This window comes from Colossoma macropomum, unplaced genomic scaffold, assembly GCF_904425465.1.
Source record: "Colossoma macropomum unplaced genomic scaffold, Colossoma_macropomum, whole genome shotgun sequence".
In the NCBI taxonomy this organism is placed as follows: domain Eukaryota; kingdom Metazoa; phylum Chordata; class Actinopteri; order Characiformes; family Serrasalmidae; genus Colossoma; species Colossoma macropomum.
In genome coordinates, this window is record NW_023494795.1 from 38,579,605 (window position 1) to 38,600,875 (window position 21,271).

At 39.0% G+C, this 21,271-nt stretch overlaps 1 protein-coding gene across 1 annotated transcript in view; it reads right to left on the minus strand.

The window, feature by feature from the left end:
* The window catches only part of rngtt (RNA guanylyltransferase and 5'-phosphatase), a 194,252-nt gene that overhangs the window by 131,545 nt on the left and 41,436 nt on the right, over nt 1-21,271 (minus strand). The window contains exon 9 of the mRNA XM_036582370.1: nt 653-788. Coding sequence (XP_036438263.1) covers nt 653-788 — 136 coding nt within the window. The remainder of the gene's footprint in view (nt 1-652; nt 789-21,271) is intronic.

The window sequence follows — 21,271 nt, forward strand, 5'->3', positions numbered from 1 at the left end:
GTTTATAGATAAAGAGTATCATACCGTGTCAAAAACAATATAAGTAAGTATACATCAAATTACTACACAGCTCAACAGCTCGTCCACTTAGCTCTCGGTGAAATACCCAATGGCATCTTAAGGGCCATTCCATTACTTTATTAGCACAAGTAAAGTTTATTCAATAAGCATTCGGAGGAGCGAGGGACCAATTTCACCAGCAGATCTTGATCTCGTTAAACCAAAGTTTATATTCAGACAAAGCAGCAGTTACACAAAATGTAAATGCAAAGTGTAGTACTGTGCAACTGTCAGAGACCACCCTTCTTTTATTTCATTTTCACTAAAATGGCCATTATATACGTTTTAAAGAGTACTTCAAGTGGTTACTGGTGTAACATAGGTGCAATGTTAAGTTGGACATATTACAAAAAGTTCTAAAAAGGGGAGTCAGATATGCAGTTTGCACACGCTAATTACTGGAGTATACGCTTCCATTACCAGTGCAAAACTAAAAAGCAAACTTTGAAATATAAACTTTAAAACAACAAAAATAGAACTATAATTGTTATAATTTTGTATTTGAAATATAAAATTAAAAATTCCTTTTAATGTTACTAACTTAAAACTGATATAACCATTATTGTTGTATCAACACATGCTGTAAACTCACCCCGTCCAGCAGTGTGTTGGAGAGGTGGGTGTTCATATCTTTCCGGAAGGGGAACTCGAGGTTGGCTATGTGGAAGACTGAGTTGTCTCTGTCGATCATGAACACCTCGTTCTTGCCATCAATCAGCATCATATACCTGCAGAGCAAAAGCAAAGCTGTGTGTGAGCTACACCAGCAGTCAAAATGTGAAAATCTTCCCCATAACACAGCTAGAGAAGGGACGACAACACATGCTCGAGATTTTTTGCTGAACCGGGGGAAAAAGCCAAAACATTGTTTGTGCCTCTCACTCTGAGCTAGCTTGAGATTTATAAGCCTATAAAAACCCAAATTAAGACAAAAGGCATTGAATGTGTCTGAAGGAAGCAATACAACACAAGATGTTGCGTTGCTGGCACCATCAGCATGGTGCAATGGCAACAGACCAAATAGCAGCTGTGCCAATAAGCTCCCGAAAACACAGAGATTTTGACTTTTATTTGTATCTTGTTGAATTATAGTGCCCATTACATTACAAATTCCCCGGAACAACAGCTATCAAACTCACATAAACCACAATCCTCAAAGCTCATCCTCAGCAGAAGTTTACTTAATGAAAAAGTAGAAAAACAGCTAATATAGCTGAACATCCTGCATGAGAAAAAGTTCACTTTACTTTTAAATTGGTAGAAACATAAGGGAAAAAGTGGAAAAGTTGGAAATGAAGTTGTCAAAAAACCTCAATCACATTTAGTTCTCCACCAAGCACAATGTATCCTCACTTTACGTTAAGTTAATGTGTTAATGCATCAATAATGGGTTAATGATGTTAACATTATATATTATTAATGCATTTTGCCAGTTTGACCCTTCAAACCATTTGCAGCTGTGCAGGCATGTTGCTATGATGGAGTCCACTACTGTAGCCCTCTAGTTCATATACAGCTTTTAAAGCAATACCTTGAGTTCTTTGAAAAAGCTAGTGTCCCTCGAGAGCTTCCACAAGCTGTATGAATGAGAACGTGAGGCTACATTCGCAGAGGAGCTGGAACCAATGACTGACTATATGATACATATGACATATACAGTAATTAGTTGGAACATGCAGCCACTGTTGCTCTCACTGGACATCAGTGATGAAAATAAAGTGATGTTCAGTTCATGTGAACCCTGGGAACTCATGTTATTGAATTTATTGAAAGCAATAAATATAGTACATTGAATTTTATTAACCTTTTGTCCACTTATACAGCTGTAACAAAACGCACTGCCTTTGAAAGAAAAACAAATCTCTCTTTATGGTTAAGTTTAAAGAAATAAGATATATAAAATGCCTGATTATTTTAATCATTTGACAGTCCAGACTATAAGAAATGGCTATTTTTAATAGTATTCGGTTATACATATACTTAGTGCACTAGATATTTATTACATCTTTGGTGTCTATTTTAGGGTCAAACAACGACTAGTGGGTCTCATTAACCCTCTATTGTACAATGTTACCTCAGGGCAAAAAACTCATTTCCCTCACTTTACAATAACATTATACATATTTAAAGTCAATGATAGGGTTAACGATAAAGGGAAGAGTTTGAGTACGTCAATAAAAAGCTTAGTCATACCATCTCTTTAAACCTCTTTTTAAACATTGAGTATACAAACACTTTACATTCATAGGGAAATGTTAGTGTGGGTAATATAGAGGAAAAAACAGTACATCGGGTAAAAAAAAAAGGGAAAAAAGAACATTCAGAAGAAAGAAAAAGATGTAAGAGGTCAGTGTCCAATTCTCACTGCTTGCTACATATGACATTTAATCAATGAGGAAGTGGGGGAAACGCATCGCAGCAGACACAGCACTGAACTGAAACTTCTCTGAGTGTATGTGGTGTTTGGCTGCACTTACTGGCAGAAACCAAAATTACAGTGACAGCAAAGTCACTTTTCATGGCCTGAATGTCATTTCACTCCAGCAAATCACATATCCGCGATGGCATGATATAAAGGCAGAGGATGGACAGTGGATTGACGTGAGGCTGCTTTCGTGCTGGCTAACAGGGTGCAATTCAGCACCATGGCCCTTTTAACTGCTGCTGCAGAACCATGGACAGCTCCCAGAGTGAGCCTACACATAGAGCAGCACTATCACTCAAACACTCGGACTCCGTGATTAGTTCAGTTGTTCATTTTGTAAAAGAAAGGTGCACCAACTGTTGAAAGTTTCACTAATGTGTTCTCACCCCAAGTGTGTGTGATTAGTGGAGACACAGTTAATTACAGGGCTTTGCCTTGAGAATTTCAACATGTTGACTTTGTTTGTCTCGCAGTAGAAGTGATCTGGATCAAAACAGGCTGCAGTTCAACCTAATACATTTTCAGCATGCTAACCCAGATCTGTACTCTTACTTCCACCTACTGTTCTCAAGTAACTCGTATATTAGTTAGCCATTACTGAGGACCCACAGATTTTACAGTATGAGCAAAAACTTCAAAAATAAAACAGTGTCACTTACATTACCAGGCAAAAGATTGTACACGGGTAACTATATATCTACCTCCATCTAAATGTAAAATGGAACTTATATAAATACTAATAGGGAAGTTGACATCTATTTTCATATATACATATATACACACACACATCGCTGCTGTCGGAACAAAACATCATATCTCCAAAATGATAACTTTACAGGAGAAGGGAAAAACTTACTTTACTTTTAATGTAAGTCAATGGAACCAGACTTTTTTCCAAGTCATTTTTGGCCATATCTGTTGGTCCATTCTTCATGAAATACACATACAATGTAAAGGGTGACAGGTATATTCAAATTATGTCAGAAACTGAAAAATGACAAAAATGGAGATCCAAGGTTTTGTTCTGACAGCAGCAACACACACACACACACACACACACACACACACACACACACACAAAAAGACTAGTAAAACCAAGAACACTAGGTTAGCTTTAATAACTTATACAGTTACACAGTCTAGATTGAGATTTAACAAACTAGACACCAACATGCAAACTAAAGTTATGATATGACAAAAAGTTTATTAAATCATAAGCTATTATTCTTTATTTGTATGTCCTTGTCACAAAATTACTAGGAATAGCTGTTTGATCTATGATAATTTCAAATATTATCATTTATCATCAACTTTTGAATTGTAATTTATTTAACAGAAACAAAAACAAACATAAAGGACAAGAATTCAGTGAGGCTCCACATCCTATACTACACTGTTCATATAATTAACGTTTCTGTAAGTTTCTGCTGTGTATTAGTTTTTAAAAAAAACTTGACATTGACAACAGATAGTCATATCTGCCAATTCACAGTTCACAACTGAGAATCATATTAGTCAGTAAACCATTATTAAACTAAAACTACTGTGGACTACATTAAAATATAATGGCTGGTATTATGGAACAATGTTATTGTACAGTATTGGTCACAACATGTTCCTGACAGTTGTTCTTCATTCTCAAATAGAAATATGAAACTGAAAAACAGATCTCCATATTCAAAACACTCTAAACCTGAGTGAGTCACGATGCTATTTTCTTTGCCTTTGTCACCAGAACGCAAAGACAAAATGTGCTAAAATTACAACTTTTGGCAAATGCCGCAGCTTCTAAAAGCCCCTGAAATAGTGAACACAGGCAGGGAAGTGTTGTAAGAGCAATGCTGGGGATTTAAATTCAAACTCTCTCACCCTCACTCACCCACACACGCTGTGGCAGTCACAGGTGGTACACGCTGTTGCTGAAAGTGGTGGAACATCAGGAACCAATTAGAGGTTAGATTAAATTGGGAATTTGGAGTTGATGTGTGAAAGCTGGCAGCTGACAGTGAGACTGAGACGAGTTCATACTCTACAATGAGTCAGACCAAATCCGCTGCACTGACTGCGAGACAAATAATACTGAATCGCATAGTAAGATCAGCATATTAATTAGGGATGTGCTTTCCAAATAAATTTGGAATCTGAGTATCTGTAAGGGTGAATGAATCTCTAACTAGATAATCTATAATGAATCTATAATTAGGAAATTGGCCGACATTAACATAAGAACCAATCACATACCAATTGAAAGAGGGGGTCACAGAGTTTCTGACTGTCACTGGAAGATGGCTCCCTTCAGTCTGCAAGGAGAGAGACCCCTGAGCAGAAAGTGTTTTGTGTTCTCCACTTCAATAGGAGTGAATAAACTGTGTAACATGATTTTCGTCAGCAGTGAACCTCCAACACCTCAGAGCGTTACATTGTTCTGTAATGATTTACAAGTGAAATACATAATTGAATCTTTTTGAATCACCCTGTATTTTTATATAGTTTCCAAAACTGGAAGTCCAAAATGATTAAAAGATGCCTGGAGTCCTGGAGCTTGATTTATCTATCGCTCAACGATTGATTTATCTATCTCTCAATGATCACCAGTCACTAAAGCTTCTTTGATTGTTGAGAGATAGATAAATCAAGATAAATCAAGCCCCTATTCCGCTACAGGTCTGAAAAATTCAGAGGTGTTTCTGCCCATCCTTCCACTGTGAGAGGACAACTCAACACTATAGGACTAAAAGGATGTGTGGCTGTCAAGAAGCTGTTATTAAGAAAAGGAACTAGACAAAAAAGAAGAAAATTTGCAAATCCGCAAAGAAGCTGTTGGTGTTCTCAGAAAAATGGACTGACCATCCCATCCCAGAGTCGAGACCTCAACATAACTGAAGGTGTTTTGGATTACTTGGATTGTGGGAAGTTGAAAATGCAACCAACATCTAAGAACTTTGAAAACTTTGTGGAAAAAATACGCACAGATTTCTTGGAAAACCGAATGCAAGTCTCCTGAAAGAACAAAAGCTGCAATAAAGGCAAAGGGCTGACACACTAAATACTGAAAAAAATATTATTATATTTAGTTGTTGAGGCTCTGCCTCTGACTTTTTGGCTTACTCACAAATAGTCTTGCAAATAAACTCCACATTTATCTGTACTGATAAACCATAAAAATGCCATTTCACCGAGTCATTATATATATATATATATATTACACTGTATAGGATGTCAGTATTTGAATACTGGCACCTCAGACAGTTCTCTGAACACCCATCCACATCCTGATATTTATCAAGCTAAAATATACCTGATTACCCCAGCTCATCCAAGTGGTGATAAAATCCAGCTCCTGGGTAGATAATTGCTCTTCTAAATCTGTTTGAACAAACCAATCATTGATGTCACTCCCACCTGAGCTAAATACTATCTTTACAGTTAACTGACCAGCAGAGAGGAAATTGAAACGAGAACACACTGAGACTGTAACACCATCAACAAGCAACCTACTGTCCATCACATTATAATCTCCAGCCGACTAAATATGAATTACATCCACATTAAATGAAGTATATGCTGCTTTCACCAAACAAGAAAAGAAACCTTGCCTGAAAAACACCAGCGGCCAAAACCAGATAAGAGTGAATTCTTAAATCATTAACACGTGTTAGTGTCCTTCAGTAGAGACAAGATTAAAGATGAGATTTCACTTTTAGAGTCTTAGATTTCAATGTTTGCAGTGCAAAACAGAACTATAGATATTTTGAAAACTCTGCAAAAAACAAACACACTGACATTTGATTATTCATGTCAATCAATAAACTAATGATTAATTAGCTTAAATGTGGCCTGTAAATGTGAAGAACTGTAACAATAAGATGTTCTGACAAACTGAGGTTCTGTTCACCAAGAGCTAAACTACCAACACATAATTTTAAGTTACAGTAAGTAATAAGCAGTAGCTAAAATAAGTGATAACATTTAGATTGATGTTATAGCTCTTTAGGCTACAGCATCATTTAACTGTTTTAACATTTTAACATGATAGTTCCAAGAGAAGTGGACAACATTTTATTGTTATGTTTACAAAAGAAGTTGTATTTTGAGTTAATTAACATTTATATGTAATTGGCTACCTACTGTATATGATAGGATGAGCTGCCAACTTTTCAATAGTTTTTAAGAAAGTCTAATTAACAGAAACTGACAAACAGAAATGAAGAGAAACAGAAATATGCATTAGAATATTCCAGTGACCAGTGTTAGCAATGTAACATAATGTGCTTTAGTGATGTTTGTAAGGGTGTCATTAGCTCATTCTGACAAACCACTATCAGTGTGAACTGCACGTCTTCAGGAAGTAGTTCTGTAAGGCAAAACACCAACATGGTAGGAAAGCTACCACCAGCATGTTTTCTTTTCTGCTGGTTGAAGGCAATGTTGTGCTTCAGTGGAGTGTAATTCAGATTAGCGTACTGTACATACATAGTATGCTGTATGTGACTACTTTATCTTGTATTTTAAAAAAATACTCTCAAACTTCTTTTTTTAACTGTCCTTTTTCTTTTGCTATCTACTCACATAGGTACAACACTGTAAGTGAACTGGTGCCCTCTTCAGGTTAAATCATTAACTCACTCAAGGTGGGACGTTACTTTGAAAATGGAAATGAAACATCAACAATGTAAATATTTGCTGATCCTGTTTTTTTATTGTTGACATCCTTAATAATGTCCCCTCTGTAAACTGACTGATACACCACCAAAGGATTACTCTAACTAAAATAAAGATGTCAAGATAGGGTTCTTTACAACAATACTAGGTTCTATGACAAAGCCAGGAACCACTGTGGAACCTTTACTCTTAGAAGTGTATGTTAACTCTGTGAAGTCAGTGAAGAGTTTTTTTTTTTTTCAGAACTCCAGAAACTGGTTAATGTAATGAGTCACTCTTTAAAGTAGGATACACAAGCAAGGCAGAAAGTTTTTAATAGCAGCAGAAGGCAGACAAACCCAAAAATAAGATACAAAGACAAAAACAAAATCAATGGCTAGCAGGCTAAGCTAAATCAGGAACAGGGAAACGGAATAATGAGGTTGAAAACTACAGCTCAAAAACTTGGTACAAACACAAGAGCCTTGGCAAACACAAAATGCACTGACTTACTACAAGCAGACAGATTCATGATTATGGCTAAAAGAACCAATTCATTGAAAAAGACATTTATGCACGGAACAGCTGAAGGTGAAAAAGAAAGAGGACGCCCAGCAACAAGATGGATGGAGACAATCAAAAGGAATCATTAATAACCGAGGAAGATTAACTTAGGTGGATGCGATAGTTAATCAAGATAGACACGTTAACAAGGTAGTTTCCCCATAACCATCAAGAACACCATCATCCCTGATGACTGAACATACTCTAAAAATTAAAGGTGCAAAACAGGATTCTTTACAGCCACATAACAGTTCCCTGAAGAATCTTTCAATGGATGGTTCTTTATAGAACTACTGATGTAACTGGGATGTGTGAGGGTGAAGGATTCTTTCAAACATTTAAAGACCCTACACATAACACGAAGATTCTACATCAATCTCTAGATCCATATATCCAGCCAAAATTTAAGAACAGCTATTTAAGAGGTAAGACCACTACATTTGCAAATAAGCTCACCAGACAAAAAACTAGTCACCTGTGACTGAAGCATACCTAATAGCGTGTTAGGCTGTTAAGTCTTCCTGCGGTCTATGATGAACACGAGGCCAAGCATCATTCACATACAGGCAGAAACAAGATTCATCTGACCAGATAACATTTCCAGTCATGAACAGTCCATTTTTTGTGTCTTTTCGCCCCCTGTAACCAACTTTGTGAGCAGAAGTGAGCAAAGGCCTCTTGCATGCCACTCTGCTCCATGTGTTCATGTTCATGGTACTAGGATTTTTACCACTGCTGGTTGACCCCTGTGACTGTACGCTTCGATAAAGCTGCAAATTCAGCTAGTTCCTTTATAACATGCCCTTTGGCCTGCCCAAGTGCAATCATTCCTTTTTGACAATCATTATCATCTGCTTTGCGACCCACTTTCCACTAATCAAACAAGACATTCACTGCATTGTACCACTTCTTCTCAATCTATGAATCCTGTCGTACACTCCGCAGGTATTTATAGCTTGATCATCCTTGTGCAACGCCATCTGTAGGAGCCTGAAGTTACTGCCAGCTTAAACATGCAAGGTGACTAATTTTTGTCCAGGAAGCTTGCATCTACAGTTTTCTAGCAGAATGAAGTGTGAATGAATTTCCGTATATAATTTTGATGAAAGCATGTAGAATTAAGATGTGATCTCTTTTCTTGGTGTGGAAGGAACTACTTTGAACGTATTATCCCAAAAAAGATTATCTCCATAAAAATGTAAATGCCCAAGAAATTAATAACTACATTGTGGTTCAGCTTTTCAAATTCTGAAGATCTACCATTTACAGCACTGTCAGCTGGGCTGCAAAGATCTCAATTATCCAAGATTCAAGCAGGGCAAGAATTAAATGAAATAATTCTACATCTTGCTGAACATCTTGGTACAGTTTTACATTACAGCAACAATTATCATCGGGCTGGACCCTAAAAATGCTCAACTTTGATAAGAAGGTCAGCTGTTCTGATCTGCCAGCCACCAACATCTTCAACCATTTCAGAAATGAGTTTCCAAGCTTTCCTGTCACAACCAGGTCTCCAACTGTCCTAGATACATCCCTTTGCCAAACACTTTAAATCTCTTCATCCCCAAACCAGCAGGCATCTAAACAGTTTATTCCCCAGTGCCATATATCTGCTCAATCAAGTTCACCCTCATTCCCTCTGCACTCCCCTCTCTCTCACCCTCATTTGACCTCCAGCATTTTACTCAACTCACAACTGTCCACAAATGATACACTGTACATGTTCACAGACTTTTAACAGTGGGCATCCTTTCCAATTGACAGGTTCAATCATTTTAGCCATATCTATTGCTAAGAGGTGCACAGCATCAATAATACAGCCCTAAATCTCCACAGGCAAACATTCTATCAGTGAAGAATGGGTGACAACAAACAAACTGATTTCCAACACAGCACTGTCCTAGGATACCACCTTTCCAACAACTCAGTCCATCACATTTCTGCCTTGCTTTGTCTGCCCCAGTCAACTGTATGTGATGTTACTGTGAAATGAAAACGTCTAGGAGCAGCAACAGCTGTAGACCACACAACCTGACAGATCAAGACAAAAGATCTCAAACTTGAAGTCACCACACACAATGCCAAGGATTGGCTGGAGTGGTGTAAAGCAAGCTGTCACTAGACTCCAGAGCAGTGGAAATGTGCCCTTAAAGCAGGGAGTGTCACTCAACCACTAAAAGGGCCACATTAAAAAATCTCAACAAATCCGTGGGCCAGCTGTGTTTTCATTTCATTTTTAACATTTTGCCATGACCCCAACTGGCCAAAATATACCAAAACTGCAACAGCACAATAGGCATCGAATACTTAAACTATTCAAATAATAAAAAATATTCAAATAATTTTATATAAATTTTATGTAATTTTATATAAAAACAAATTGTTTTATTTTTGTGTAACCGCTGGCCCATAGATTGCTGCTGGGGGGACGGGGGTCGGAGCACATATGTTGCAGTGCATGCTGGGGACTGCAGTGGAGCTCAGGGTGAAATGAGCTAATATTAATAGAAATTAAAGTAGTTTTGCATGCCGAATAGGATTGTACTACGGGCCTGAGTTGGCCCGTGGGCCTTGTGTTTGACACATGGCCTTTACAGTGAAGAATGTTGCTTTACCATCCATAAGTCTGACAAACAAATCTGGGCTTGGCAGATGCAAAAGAGCACCACATGCTTGAATGCAGAGTGCCAACTGTAAAGTTTGGTAGAGGTGGGATGTTCTGGGGCTGTTTTTCATGGTTTAAGCCCCTTAATTCCTGTGAGGGGAAAGTTTATACTACAGAGTATAACGACACCAAACTTTGACAACTTTTCGGGGGGCTACAGAGTGGCGCAACTGTCTTAGCGTTGGCCCTATCATTAGGAGATCGTGAGTTCAATCCCTGGTGATGCTACAGCCATCCGTAGCCGTGAGTCCAAGAGAACACAATTGGCCTCGCTCTCCCTGGGTGGGTAGGATGCCCCCCCCCTTCTCCCGCTATCCCCCAATGCGACGCTAGTCAGCGCAGGCGTCTGTTAGCTGACGTAACAGATCTGGCGGTTGGCCCTTTCCTCCGAGCGCATTCAGCTGTCCAGTGACGGTGTCGTGAGCGGCAGTTCGAAAAGAAGCAATGGCTGGTTTCACAGGTCTCGGAGGAAGCCTGTGTTAGACTTTACCCTCCTAGCATTGATAGTAACATGTGATTGGGGGACTCATAACTAGCGGGTGGAATTGGCGACGACTAAATTGGTGAGAGAATTGGGTAAAAATCCCCCCCAAAAAATAAATAAAAAAATAAAAACTTTGACCACTTTTTCGGGGAAGACCTGTTCCTGCGTTAGCATGAAAATTCTCCTGGTGCGCAAACCAAGTTCCATAAAGAAATGGTTTGCCAAGCCTGATATGGAAAAATGTGACTGGCCTCCACAGAGCCCTGACATCAGCCTCATCAGACTTTTTTGGGATTAACTGAAACTGCTGACTGCAAGCCAGGTCTTATCGCCCAAAATCAGTGTCAAATGCTTTGGTAAAGCTCTTGTGGCTGATAAAAGTGAATCCCTACTTCCATATTCCACAATTTAATGCAAAGCCTTCCCAGAAGAGTAGCTGTAATAGAAGAAAAAGGTGAGAACAACTTAATATTAGTGCCCATGGTTTTGGAATGAGATGCTCAACAAGGACATACTGGTGTCTGCACAGCTGTGACAATCCTGTCTATAGCAAATTGTGTTGGCACTGTAACTTACTGAGCTTTACATTTTGTGTCCATCAAGCTTAATATATCATCACTGTCATAACAAACCTTGCATCTCCAAATGGGAACATCATCTTATTGAGTTATGAACATAATTAAGATGGTTGTTTTTTTGTGCATTTCCCACTGAATTTAGTTGAGAGCAATACTTGGAGGGAGAGTTCCGAGTGCCTGAAGACGAAGCACTGGCTCTTATGGGAAAGCAAAACAAAGCTGATGTGTAATCCTAGTGCAGAGAAAAGGAGGATGCCATCACAAACAGCTCGATTTCCTTTTCCTATTCAGTCTCCAAAGGTTAAGCATCCTAATTAACACACCCTGAACCATTCACAGTAATTAAGGCAGTGATTAGACTCATTAGCGTATGTTATCAAATCAACACAATCACATAGCAGTACCTGCCAAAAGGTCTCACTCATGCTCACCGATATACACTCAGGCAGATTGAAAAAAAACCTCAATGAAGTTAGAAAAAGAATGAGGGGGAAGGACAGCTGTTATTAGAGATACAGACAGATTCAAGCTCTTGTTTTGCTGCCTCTCTATAGTCCAGTCTGTTTTTCTATCAGTAGCCCTTTTTAGCCATTTTAAGACACAGTCCTCCAATTATAAGCCAGCAAACGTAACTGAACATTTGGCTGCTCAGTTGGTTCTTGGGTAGCTGTGTGCAGTTGAATCATTATTTGATGCACAAGTGAGCTAATAAAAGAGCTGGAGTTGTCTGATGATGTAGCTTTTGAATCTAGAGTTACTTGATGTCTCTCATCACTGAGCCAAAGCAAAGTCGATGCCAGTCATGCAGGCTATCATGAGTGTGTAAAATCTAAATAAATCAATTCAGGAACAGTGCCAAAAGATCAGACATGTCAAAATGAACTGGTACATTGTTAAGAAGCAAAACAAAATTAGAGCAAATCACAGTAGTGGATAATAATGTTTTTCAATCATAAGGAAAACTGCTAAAAAGATCAAGGACACTATCCAGGATGCAGCCTTAGATACGTCAAAGACTACAAGGTGAAGAATACATTAGCCTGACCTCAGAGCGACAACATTCCACCACCGTGGTGTTTGAGTGCCTTACCATCAGCATCTACCTGAAAGGAGTAGGTATTTTCATAATTACTTTAATGCTGTTCAATATATCAATGTTGAAAAAGAATATGCCTATATATTAGGCTAACACGGCTAAAACATAAAATCTAAACAGCAGAAATTAGGCAGTATGGCTAGGTTTATGCCATAAATTAAACTGCATGTTTTGTTTTTTATATACCAATCATCAATGAAGAACGTCGTAAGAGTATTTTAAACATGCTTGTAGGGACGTGGAATTTACTGCAAGCAGCAGAAAATAGAGTTGAAGCTTAAAACTACACATCAAGCACACATTATTGCTACTGTTGATCAGTATATGTGGCTGATATTTAAGGCTGTGCTTGTTGCCACTGAGTTGTGGTGACTGTTGCAGTTTTGAAGGCAATCATAGGTAAGCCTCAAGTAAAGAAAGACCAAACTTTAGCTATAAAGTATATAAAAAGGCTGTAGTCCTGGGAAGAAAGTCTTATGTACAGATGAGATGTGAAGATCTTTCTTTAGCAGAATGAAAGAATGAGCAATAAGTGGTAAAAGAAGAAACCGCTTATGATTCCATTTCATATGCAAAACACGGTGGAGGTAGTGCCACTACATGAGCACATATGGCTGCCAGTGGAACTGGCTCACTTTGTCTTTACTGAAGATATGATTGCAAACAGAAGAAGCAGGTGTGCAGAGGCATCTTAATGTTTCAGTTCCAGGTAAAAGTTTCAGACCTCAGTGAATGGTGCTTCACCTTGACACAGGACACTGATGTAAAACATACCACTAAAAAAAAAAAAGTTTTTCAGGGCCAAACAGCAGCATGCGTCACCTAACCTGAACTCTAGTGAGCTTGCATTTCATTTACTGATGAACAAGCCTGAAGGCAGAAAGAAACCTGAAAGTGAGAGAAGAAAATTGCCTATTATTAGATTACATATAAATCATTTGTGTAATGTATTTTAAAATGGCTCGTAAATTACAGAAAAAAATGAGTGCACTCATGTAGTCCTGGGACTGCTTATATGCTTCACTGACTAACAATATACAAGAATAGGCCACATATGGGGGTATAATCCAGCATAAATCTGTTCTAGTACTTGCTCTGTGTCCCGGAAAATTCCAGCGAACACCTGCTATTCCGACAGCGCTTTGGGATGGCTGAAAAGCCAGGTGTTCCAACAGAAAGACGGAGGGGGGAAAATGCCTGTTCTCCAGAAAGCATAAGTAAAAATCCATCAAATACTGCTGAGAACAGCACTGCTCTTTCCTTATTCCGGCGATCTGTCTTTCCACCTCTGCTGCATAGTGGCTTTCTGCTCTGACAATTATGCAACACTTCTTTTCATAAGCTCCCCTTTCTGTTTTTCACTTACTGTGCGGGTTTACATTTCAAACATGAGGCATCCGCCACCGCGATGCCACTGAGAGTTAGGAGGTAAGAGAAGCTCTGGGATACCATTAAGCGAGTTTTTATTGCACATGTCTCTAAAAGATCCCCCTGCTATTTTGCCTGGGTCCTGCACTGCAATTTTCACCCATGCTGAAAGCATAATATGAACAGCGAGTAAAAAAGAAAGTGTTAAAACGACATAAGTGATGTTCCTAGATGGCCGAGTAAAATAACTACATTCTCTACGCATGCATCTGGGATGAAATCACTCTCTTTCCCTCTCTTAGGCACACTGTCTTTCTAACATTCACTCGCTCCCTCCCTTCCAAAGTCCATTGTAAGAGAAAAAGGGCCACAGCGGCTGCTCTAATAGGGGGCTTTTAGTGAGAAAAAAAAGGGGGCTCAAACCTGTAATCTCATCCCTGCTATTACAGAGAGCTGAGAGCCACGCTCAGCAGAGCACTCCACACTTCCACAAAGTCCACAAATCTACAGCAGGCGCCACCACGTAACCCACAGAGTACCCCATCACAGCAGAGAGGGAGATTACTCAGCAAAGTAAGAGAGGATTGACAACCAGGATGTCACGATTCACATTTTTTTTTAACACAAGGGGGTCGAGGCCACTGCAAAAAGGGTCTATTTCCGCAATTTTATCCACTCTTTTCCATTAAAAATTTCTGTTTATTTGATATGCAAAGAATGTGCTCTAATAAAGCCAAAATTCTGAGATTTTAAATCACTTTGTGTCACAAACTATCATTTTGAACAAGCAAACACAAGAATAGAGATAAAAGATGTAAATGATGTTGCTGATGGAAACGTGCATGCGACGTAACTCCTCTTAAGGCCATTTGGGCCAGGTTTCAAGCTTGTCTGATTCATTTAACTAAAAAATTCTATTAACTGACTACAGATTTCATGCAATAATTTATTTTCATGTTGTTAGACGTTCTGATATAAATTTAAAATACTTCCACAGTTCTATTAAAAATACTGAAAGATTGCTACAACAGACCTTTAGAAGATAGTCTAAGACAACTACTGTATCATATTATCATGCTTTTTATCACGCTGTGGTTGTTTTGCCAATTGTGACCCAGGTACAAAAAATGTATTCAACTGTCCATGTTTAAGTTAAGACATGCTACCAATGTGAATACTGACCACTACAAACTTGACGCTAACATTAGCACACATAACAGACAGACTAGTGGTAGTTGGCATTGTAGAAACAGAACTCAAAGGTAACTTCCTAAAGGCTACATATAATGTGGAACAAAACAGTTTTTGCATTAAATATCACTATATTTACAGCTGGCACATTCCTGATTTTATGACTGCATATTTTACAGACATCAGGGGAAAAGTTTACCAGACTGGCTTCAAGCTTAGCCCTGGACTATGTTTTCCTTTCAAAGCGGAATCTGCATTCAGAATGCTGTGCAGTCCATCACTAAACTCAATCCCTGTCCATCAAACCAACCCTAACTGTTAACAAACGCAGCTTTAATCACCCTAAAAGTTCCCCAAACATATCAAACATGGTCCTGTTCACTAATTTCATCTTCTACTGGATGAAGATAAAAGCACTCATCTCATGTGAGGGCATTCATTTCAGCCACAAGTTCTAAATTTGTTCGAGGAAATGGTACAGTTTTTACCTTAAGTCCAGTTATTTTAATTGTTTTTGATACATAAAACCACATCATAATTAATTTTATATGACCATTTTCCAACCTCCCTTTATCTCCTAGAATAAAACAGGATGTTCTTGTTACCACATCTTAAAAACTTTTACATGTAAATGACTTCTATTCTGATTAGTCGTCCCATACTGTGACTTGTTCAAAATGCAGTCCAAGCTGATAAGTGGAGCAAACTATTAAGTTCAGACTGAAATCCTCAGGAACTTTGGAAAAATAAACTTCAGCCACTCCTTCTGGATATGTAGATTCTTTGGAAGGCTGCAATGATCCATTTGCTGCCCAACAGCCAGGAACAATGTAATTTTTAATAGTTTTCTCCACATCTTCTGCTCCAAAATCTCTACTTCAGGCTGTCTGCAGTAACAAAACTATCAATCCAAGATGAATGGGCTGCATTGAACTGCTATAGGCAGAATGAGCGGCCATATGTAAATGTGTTCAGGCCTGAAACATCACAACCATAAGGAAATCAAAATGAGCTCTTTTTGCATTTCAAGTTCTTCTTCAGTTTCCATATAAGGACTGCATGCACTTTCATCTATGTCCTGAAACTTCAGCAACTATTATACATTGTTCATCAAACTCGTTTAAAAATAAGCAGGAGAAATTCAGTGCTCCATGAAATGGCCCCTTTAAAACTCACATTTCAGGCTTTTCCCATAGAGGGCAGACGAGCCGCAATAAGTTGCCTTTGCATTGACTTTTGAAGCCTGGGGATAGGCCGCGAGCGATCTAAACCCGTCATCTCCCTCCCAGCCTTCGTTATGAGCTGTGCTACTCGGCACCTACTGACAAAGAATCCATACATCTTTACATCAAACCAGAACAGTCCCCTGACTGTGTAGCCAGAAGGAGGAGCCTGGAGCCTGGGGGGAGCTTATCCTTCAGGCTCTGGCTCCAGAGTGGCTCTCCCCACCGCGTAATTGGCTAGTTAGCGTCCGTCGCCGTCTGCACTGATCCGCCTTGAGCTGAGCCAGAGAGGCTGTCTTTTCCGTGTCCCAACTGGAGAGGAAGAAGCAAATTTCTTTGACGCTAACTTAATTTGTCAGAGCGAGCCTACCAAAGCAAATTGGTGGGGGAAAAAAAAAAACAAAGCCCAGTTTTTGCTTCTGCTGTTCTGAAAGTTCCTGAGAACACCATCTGTTGAGATACTGGTACCATGAGAAATTGTGCGAGGGACCAATTTTGGTGCTCTTCAGCAAACTTTGGGCAGTGTGTCGGGCCTAATTATGTGCAGGAAGGGTTTAGAAGCCCTGTAGCCAGACAGCCTCAGGAGTGACAAGATACCTCTTCCCCCACCACCTGCTAAAAACACATCAAATCCAGCAGCTTTGCCTCATTAGAGTGTAGACCCTGCAGGCGAGGCTGGTGGGCTCCTTAAGCCTTCCATACAGACGCAAAACCAGTCGCCTGATGGGCATGTTCATTATTAAACGACTGCGTACTAGCCCCACGTTTTGACGATTCTAATACCCCCAGACAGGGCAGCTTAAGGCCTCGTGGAGCAGGGGTAAAAACTACACAGTGGGCTTTGACAGGATATCTGATGTGGCAATAGCTGTGAGGCAGGCAGCTGTCGCATTTGAAAATCCTCACAATGAAAGCCCGCTCCAATCTAATCCTTTACTTTGCCCCCATCTCTGCTATTGATAACTCATTTTGCACAATCAAATCTCAGAGAGAGGGGGAGAGGAAGAGTGAGAGAGTGAGGGAGAGCAGCAGAAAGCAACAGTAAAAACTAAAGGAGGTTATTGATTCGATTCTGCTTTCTACAAGACTGACCATCGTATGGTTATCTATCTTTTCAGAGACCTCATATCCTGCCATCACAACTGGTCAACAATATCTTTCATTATCCAACACTGACTGGAACAAGCAAAAGTTACCAATAACTGCCAGAAAATGTAAAGATTTATTACATGACTGGTTACCATATCGACCAAAAAAAATTTATTTCCTTATCAGGCAGTTTATTAGCCTATCAGCAGTACCATTTTCATTCACACCACGTTGTGTTTCAAGTTAAATAACTGTACAGCTATTTCAGATATCAACAAACTTCAAATTTCACATTAAATTTGAGAAGCTGAACTTTCTAACAATTTGCTGTATGTGTTGTACACTCCTCTGAAATCAAGGCCTAATCTACACGTCATCTGTATTGCTTGTCTATTATATTACGGTACGTACAGACCAATGTTTAGTGTTGCTGTGGTCATCACTTGGTGGCCAATCAGAGGATTAAATATGCCATCACGCAGATTCATCAACGCTAAGATTAAGCTTTAGACATCCACCCACATCAGTTTGGTTTCATTTTAAAAACCATCACTGCAGACAGAGCGGTAGCATGTTCAAAGGCAACCCTGCATTTTCACCATGACTTCTGAAAGACTTCAAAACATTTGACAGTCCTCACAGAAACAAGACTTTCAAGATGGGCGCTGAAATACTACACAAGCTTTTTCAAGAGCACAAGAAAAATGCTGTGCATGATGTGACTCTGTACAGCTAGACAGCAACACACACTGCATCAGCAGTGAATACATAAACTAAACCACCCACAGACAGTGCCGAGGAAAACAGTCAAAGATCTGTGCACATTTACCAGAGAGGCCTCCAAAGACGTTAAAGAGGTTGATTGGATTGTTTATTCAAATGCTTTTACTCTGAATGTCTTTGTTGTTTATTTCAGTATAAGTGTGAAAAAATTGAGTTTTTTTATGTATTTGCATATTATTTTCATAATAAACATTGAGAACTTGGGCTACTAACTGCTATTAATAAAAACTTGTGCAAGGGCGCCAACACTCCACGTTGACGTACGGCGGCACGCTTCGACTGAGCACTGTTCAGTTTCTCAGTGCCCCACTCAGGATTCTGCAATTACTACATTCAATTAAAGCCTTATTGAGACCAGAGAAAGCCACAGCAGATCACGTCTTCAAATTTACTGAGAGAAAGGCAGTCAGTCTTTCAGATAAAGAGACAAATGCTAATAGTCTGTTACGTCAGCTAGTCTTTTCTAACCTCTTATCTTTCAGCTTGAAAACAGTGAGTTTGTAAAGAGGCAGAAAACTGATTCCCAGCATGATGAATGATGTTTAAAGTTTTATTTCATTGAATGTAAATGAGTAGGGTGTGAATACTGACTTGAACTTGCTTATGTGCGTTCTATAGCAGTGCTCTGCTATGTGACACTATACAGTCTCACATTGCTGTGGTCCACTGCAGACATTTTTGAACTATACACAGCAGCGTGATAATGACCAGAGCCCTCCTCTGAAGGTGTTCTGCCTAGTCAACAACCCCTCCCAGCCTCTTAAGTCAGACAGTGAGAGTCTTCTCATTTGAATACAGAATCAACAAAACCCTTTCTTCACTGATGAGGAAATTCTAGGTTAAAATACATTATAAAAAAATCTAAATTAAAGTGTTTTAATCCTCTCACTTATCACCGATGTCTTTCAAAGAGCAAGGAAGTATATTATCTCCTATTAATATTTAAATCAATTAACACAAAGAAAGCATGCAGACAAGAAATTGAACAGAATGTAGGTGTAAGCTGCAGCGAACTGTGATTGTGCATGTTTGACTGTTGCTCTACTGCTACTCAAACTGTTTGAACATGACTGCGCTGATCAGCACAGAACAGTGAAGAAAACAATGTTTATCACTATTTCCCATTTTCATACTTGACACTGTTTAAGTGTTAGATTTTGAGACTTCACTGCAAATCTATATAAAGCTTTAACCTTTGGCTGAAAATATTGAGAGGCTGATATTTTGGTGCATCCCTATTTGTGCCCCTCTCCCCTCTACCACACTAAGCTATAAATCAAAATTCATTTTATTTCTCTTAAAATCTGCATTTCATTTGAATTATTGTGTTGTTAATGTTTAGCCCCTTAGGTAAGCTGAATAACAGCAGCACAGTTTTGATGTATGAACTAAAACACATGAAATTATTAATTATTTCCTGGACTACAAAGAGTTGTTATGTCCAAGTATTGCATCAGCAGTCTTTATGACCATATTTTAGAAATGCAAACATGTTGCCAGTTTCTAAAAATGTCAAAAATAAAGAATTTTATAGCTTTAATTACAGCGAAAGTCCTTAACTTGTTGTGAAGAAATGATGCACAAGTGACATGCTGATTAGCCTAAAGCTAATATAAACTTATAAAACTCTATAAACTTTTCTAACCAAAAGAAGGTGTGATTAAACCATCATTCTTCTTTTGTTGCAAACTGGTGAAAGGTTCCCCTAAATAAAAAGAAGCTGTAGCTAATGTGAGTACATGCTTGTAAAGGACATACTTATACTTGACTTTATTGTTTGGGTAAATAAGTAAGTGTAGCTTGCGATTTCAACAAGAGAGTGTGAACAAGAGAGAGGGAGAGAGAGAATGAGAAAGGAAATAATGAGTGAATGTGATGGAAAAAGGAACAACCCTCCAGGGAAAAAGCCTCCAACCAATCTGGCCATCCCATGCAGGCTCTAGAGAATTTCACACATTTGCAACTGAAAATACACTTACAGCTTAAATTACGCACGGCACACGACGCTGAATATTAAACATGCTTCTGTGCAAAGCATAATCCTTGAACATCCTCGGTGACTGAATTAATGCTAGTTTATGGCCTGGAAATCTACGCAGACCCTCAGTGGTTCAGGAGAATCTGAACTGCCCAGGCACGCACACATAAGCACACTCGCACTGAACTCGCACTGGATAATTGAGCAGCATAAGCGATTCTCTTTTTAAAGGCCATGTTTAGGAGGCTGAACACTTGTTAATCAGTATAACACTTCTCCTCATTAATTACTGTCAGGGCAGGAAGATTAGGAGCACAACTAATCACTTCAAAACAGAGCATATGCCTCTCCACTAGAGCCAGCGCTAACCAGAGCGCCTGACCCGAGGAGAGTTACGCAGCCTGTATCAGCCTTAATGAAGCTCTCAGCCACACCATCATCATAGCTCCTTTACACAGGGAGAGCGGAGAGAGGAGAAAGAAAGGGAGAGAGAGGAGAAAGAAAGAAAGCAAGAACGAGTAAGGACATCAAAAAGAGTAATAATGAAACCAGACAAATAGAAAATGAAACAGAGTGAAACAGGAGAGAGAGATTTACTGTAAGTGCAGCTCAAAGTGCTTTAATGTATGAAAGGTGCTATATAAATAAAGACATTATTATTATTATTATTAAAGAAAAAAGGAGAGAATGAGCAAAAAACATAACTAAAAAGAGAAAACTAGAAAATGAAAGAGAGAGAAAATGAGACAGGAAGAAAGAAAAAGAGAAAGACAGAGAACTGAGTGTGTGAGCGAGAGAGTGAGCAAAAAAAGGAGAAAATTAAATAGAAAGCAAGAAAAAGAGATGGACAAAGGGACAGAGAGACAGACAGAGAGACATTATGTGAGTGCAAGAAAAGGAGAAACAGAAAAAGAGTAGCAAGATAGTGTGCAAGGAAAAACAGAGAGAGAGAGAGAGAGAGAGAGAGAGAGAGAGAGAGAGAGACAGAAGCAGAGAGAAAAAGAAAGAAAGAGACAGACAGAAGCAGGGAGAAAGAGAAAGAGATAGAAAGAGAAACAGACAGTAAGAGAGACAGAAGCAGAGAGAGAAAGAGAGAAAGAGATAGAAAGAGAGAGACAGACAG